Raw genomic sequence first — 4,808 nt, 5'->3', positions numbered from 1 at the left:
TGGATTACACCCGTTTAAATACAGCTGTTCTGCGTTCTTATTTCCCAATAAACAAGGTAGAATTAATCTTAGCTAGGTTAAAAGGGGCAGTTTATTTTAGTAAGCTGGACACTACATCAGGCTTCCACCAAATCAAATTAAGTAAAAATTGTCAAGATTTAACAACTTTTATAACCCCTTTTGGTCGATTTTTATTTAAGAGACTTCCGTTTGGGATTTCTTGTGCCCCAGAATATTTTTCGATCTTGTTAACTAAAATTCTAATTGGAATAGAAGGTGTAATTAGTCATATTGATGATATTTTGATTTTTGCTGCGACTATTGAAGAACATGATAAAATATTAAACGAAGTTCTTTCTCGAATAGCTGCTGAAGGGATTACATTAAATAAAGATAAATGTGTATTTAGAGTTAAATCCTTGCAATTTTTAGGTCATCAAATTTCTGACAAAGGTATTTCTATTGATCCAGATAGAATTTCTTCAATCAATAAGTATCCAGAACCCACAAACAAAAAAGAATTGTTACAATTTTTGGGAATTATTAATTTTTCTAGTCGCTTTATTCCTAACCGTTCAGAGATTTTAGAGCCACTAACTTCGTTGTTAAAGAAAAATGTAACTTTTATGTGGGGTGTTTCTCAAAAAGAATCGTTTGAGACAGTTAAACACTTATTACAAATTAGTCCTTGTTTAGCGTATTTTGATCCTTCTAAGAAGATTTTTATTTCTGCAGATGCTTCGTCGTATGGTTTGGGTGCATGTCTCATGCAATGTAATGAAAACAAAAAAGAAATGATTGCCTATGCTTCTAGATTACTCTCACCTACTGAAAAAAGATATGCTCAGATTGAACGCGAAGCACTTGCATTAACTTGGGCAGCAGAAAAATTTCGAGAATATATCACCGGAATACGAATAACTTTTGAAACGGATCACAAACCATTAACTCAAGTTTTACAAACAAAATCCATAGATGATTTAACACCTCGTTTACAGCGTTTCAGAATTAGATTAATGAGGTTTGATTATGAAATTTATTATGTACCAGGAAAAAATCTAATAGTAGCTGATGCGTTATCAAGAAATTTTTCAGGAGATTCGCGTAGTCCAGAGGATGACGAGTTGGCTCATGAAACGGAGGCACATGTTAATTTGATAGTACAATCTGTTCAAGTAAAACCATACTTTATTGAGGAAATTAAACAAGAACAGGCCAAAGACTCTATATGTCAAACGTTAAAGGATTATTCTATAACTGGGTGGCCTGCTAAGACTAAATTAGAGGAGAATATACGTCCTTACTACCAATATCGATTTGAAATTTCTTTTGTCCACGATATATTGTTGCGAAATAATAGAATAATTATTCCTAGTTCTTTACAGTTGAGGTGTTTAGAATTTTTACATCGCGGACATCAGGGGATTGTTAAATGTCGCGCACGAGCGAAAACGTCTGTGTGGTGGTTAGGTCTTTCTTCACAGATTGAAAATTTAATTAGAAATTGCCCTCAATGTGTGGAACATAAAATTAATTTTAAAGAACCTTTCTTAAAGGATTCATTTCCCGAACGTCCGTGGCAAAAAATTGCACTAGATTTGTTTAAAATTGATAGTTGGTACTTAATAGTGACTGATTATTACTCAAGATTCTTTGAAATATTCAAATTAAATAAAATGACAGAATCCATCATTATTGCTAAACTGAAGACATTATTCAGTCGCTTTGGCATTCCTGAAATTGTAAGGTCAGATAATGGTCCACAATTCCAAAGTGAATTTAAAAAATTTGCTTATGATTATGATTTCCATCACATTACTAGTAGTCCTTACTTTCCTCAGTCTAATGGTTGCATTGAAGCGGCTGTAAAAATAGCCAAGAGTCTTATTAAAAAAAATCCTGGTGGTTTAGATTTAGCTTTATTGGCTTATCGTACTACACCATTAGAGTGCGGATATAGTCCTTCCGAACTTCTCATGAATAGGAAACTACGGTCAAATTTGCCTATTTTGCCAAGTCAATTAAATAAAGCTGTTAACGCTAAACTTGTTTTTAAAAGGGAGGATAAGGCTAAAGATAAAAGTATTGACCAGTTTAATAGAAGACATAGGGCCCGAAATTTATCAGAACTGAAACAAGGGGAGAGTGTTTGGGTAATTGACTTACGAATATATGGGAAAATAATAGAGGTCTTAAGAGAACCACGGTCATACATGGTGGAAACTAATTTTGGAATCTATCGGCGCAACCGATATCATTTAGTTCCAGCTCCTTATTATATTTTACCACCTCCGCTCGTTTCGACATTGCCTCAGCCTCAACCTTCTGAAAATAGTGTCAACATTGATTCAAAATTAATGAATAAAAGTTCCAGAGAAGTCAGCACCAATATCACTACAGGAATTCATAATTCATCTGATAATGTTGTGTCGTCACCTCCAGGGTCTGTTCCTCCTCTGCGGCGGTCAACTAGGAATTCAAAGAGGCCTGCTTATTTGAAAGACTACGTAACCTAGCTTAAAAGGGGGGGATGTTGTGTTAGCAGGCTGGGGGAAAAATAAATAAGTGAACAGAATAACAATTCGTGAGAGTTGTCAATAAATACATGTTTTCTCTTAAAAAGATCTTTTACTGATAAAACAAATAGCATTTTGTAAGTTGAGGCAATCAAGTCAAAAGAGTTGTTTAAATTTAACAAAAGCTCGCAAAAATAAGGAAATTTACTTTTTACTTAGAACTCTGACAGTCAGATTTGTCAGGACACTTGAGAAATACATATAAAACTTAATCTTCTAGTTTGTCTTAAATTAAAATTTTTGTAAAGCTATCATGTTCCCATATAGTACACCAAATTCGTTTCCATTTTATGATGATTTTAAAATGTTTGTACGCCGTACTTAATAACTTTGGCATATCAATTCCTACTACGCAGTCTCCAACTGTAGCCTCTCTTTAGGGCTAGTACCTTGAATCAGTGATCTTGGCAACACACCTCCATTTGATTGTTAGTTAATCTGTTGGGGATTGTGTATAACAATTTGCCTAGTTCCTTTCACTATAATCAAACGTCTATGAAGCGTATTGTCACACTTAGTGATGTAATTGCCATTGGATACTGTAACTGCTGATGTCTCTTCTACTGTTACTTCTTTCCTTTTTATAACTTCTTCTAGACTTGGCTTGATTGAAGCAATAATTTTTTTCATTACTTGTACTTCCTCCATAGAACTCAGTGAAGAAATGATCTTAGTTACATTAGTTTGAAGTTTCTTTTTTTCTTCTGACAGTGATAAACAACATTTGGTATCTATATTCTTACTACACATATAATCATGATCCGCCAAACCATTGTCTGATTTTATCCAAACACTGTCACCACAGTCAATCATTAAATCAGATTTTTTATCTTCTGCAAATAGTAATAAAATCATTATTAAATAGTGTCAAAACTAACAAATACACTATGTTAATATTACCATCTTCACCGTTTGTGCCTCCTGATTCCTCACTGGTAGTTTGACTGGGAGTTGAACTTTGTCGAGACAACCTTTGTTTTATATTATGCAAATCTTTTCTTTTAAGTAAGCACAATCGTTCTGACTGTAAATCTTGTTGTGAATCATGCACTTCCTTTAAAATTGTACAAAATGACACGTCCTGAGCTATTTTGGCCGCCAATCTTTCTTTCTCTGATGAATTCAAAAATAAATGATTTAAATCATTCTCATGCCCCACATGTGTTTCACAAAAAACCACCTCACATGAGCCATCATCAAATGTGATGACTTTGATTCTAGCTGGACAAAAACCGTTTATCTTATTACTCCCTTGGCTTTTTAAAAGTCGAAGGCCTTTGCTTTTAGAAGTGTAGGTACCAGACCTATGACAAACATAACTAATACTTTGCTGGGAATTTACGAGAACTTTGGCTCCGCTATATTTCACGAAACATGCTTTTGTTTCGTTCTCAATTGCTTCTTTCCACAAATTAAATTGTTTTAGAGATGAAAAGTGATGATGTGAAGTATGAAGCACAATTTGGTGGTCATTATTGAAATGATCGTCTAGTTCTTGCACTTTGGAACCGCAAAAATCGCAGATTGGGCACTTCTTTTTTGAAACAGGTTGCTTCATTTTACCATCGCCGTGAAGCTTTCTTCGGTGATATTTTAGATGTTTCAAATGTGAATAATTCCTGCCGCAGTCTTGGCAGTGGAAATTGTATGTTTTTTTCGGGGCTAGTTTATCTGCTTCTTCTGAAATAGTACAAGATTAATTGGAAAATGGGGTTATTTTTTTATTTTTCTATTACCAGGGTGAAAAATCCTAACGTGTTTTTTGTAAGTATAAATATTACAGAAACTCTTCTTGCACACAATGCACTTAACGTTCATATTTGAAAAACAAAACTTACAATAATCACAAGAGCATAATAATTTTAATAAACGTACTTACTTGGTTTCATAAAACGTATTGACGTACTGTGTAAACTTTTAGGTTATGTAGTTAAACATATTTTTGTTTTGACATTTAACTAATGTAACGGATGTTTCAAATATAAACAACTTCTCTAAATTTAAATATAATATATGTTATTTCATTAAGTTGTGAACATTTTCATGTACTTTTTTATCTGGCAATGTAAATGTAGGATAATAGGTGCAAATGCAAAATTATAAACAAAACTTTTATATTAGTTTTCTCGTAAAGAATGTCTGTGTCAATTTGAAATAGAGTTTAAATAAATACGTGAGTAGGAAATCTGTCATGGAAACATTTCACTTCACTAACGAAATCAGTCCATAGGG

At 33.3% G+C, this 4,808-nt stretch overlaps 1 protein-coding gene across 3 annotated transcripts; it reads right to left on the bottom strand.

Annotated features, from left to right (window-relative positions):
• Positions 1-2,626: 2,626 nt before the first annotated feature.
• LOC135139399 (uncharacterized) lies at positions 2,627-4,495 on the bottom strand. 3 transcript variants are annotated; one of them, XM_064069614.1, is made up of 4 exons: positions 4,456-4,495; positions 4,313-4,382; positions 3,477-4,256; positions 2,627-3,409 (listed from the first exon to the last, which is right to left on the bottom strand). In XM_064069614.1, the coding sequence occupies exons 3-4, from the start codon at positions 4,132-4,134 to the stop codon at positions 3,006-3,008; spliced, it is 1,062 nt and encodes a 353-aa protein (XP_063925684.1). In that variant the 5' UTR covers positions 4,135-4,256; positions 4,313-4,382; positions 4,456-4,495; the 3' UTR covers positions 2,627-3,005. The 3 variants fall into 3 exon arrangements, with proteins under 3 accessions (XP_063925684.1, XP_063925686.1, XP_063925683.1); XM_064069616.1 differs by having other exon boundaries at positions 4,452-4,470; XM_064069613.1 differs by having other exon boundaries at positions 4,313-4,488.
• Between the last annotated feature and the right edge of the window lie 313 nt (positions 4,496-4,808).

Source organism: Zophobas morio, unplaced genomic scaffold (assembly GCF_036711695.1).
Source record: "Zophobas morio isolate AGI-343-1 ecotype UQ-CSIRO unplaced genomic scaffold, CSIRO_AGI_Zmor_V1 ptg000031l, whole genome shotgun sequence".
Classification (NCBI taxonomy): domain Eukaryota; kingdom Metazoa; phylum Arthropoda; class Insecta; order Coleoptera; family Tenebrionidae; genus Zophobas; species Zophobas morio.
Note: the sequence above shows the minus strand (reverse complement) of the source record. Positions and strands in the feature narration are given on the sequence as shown.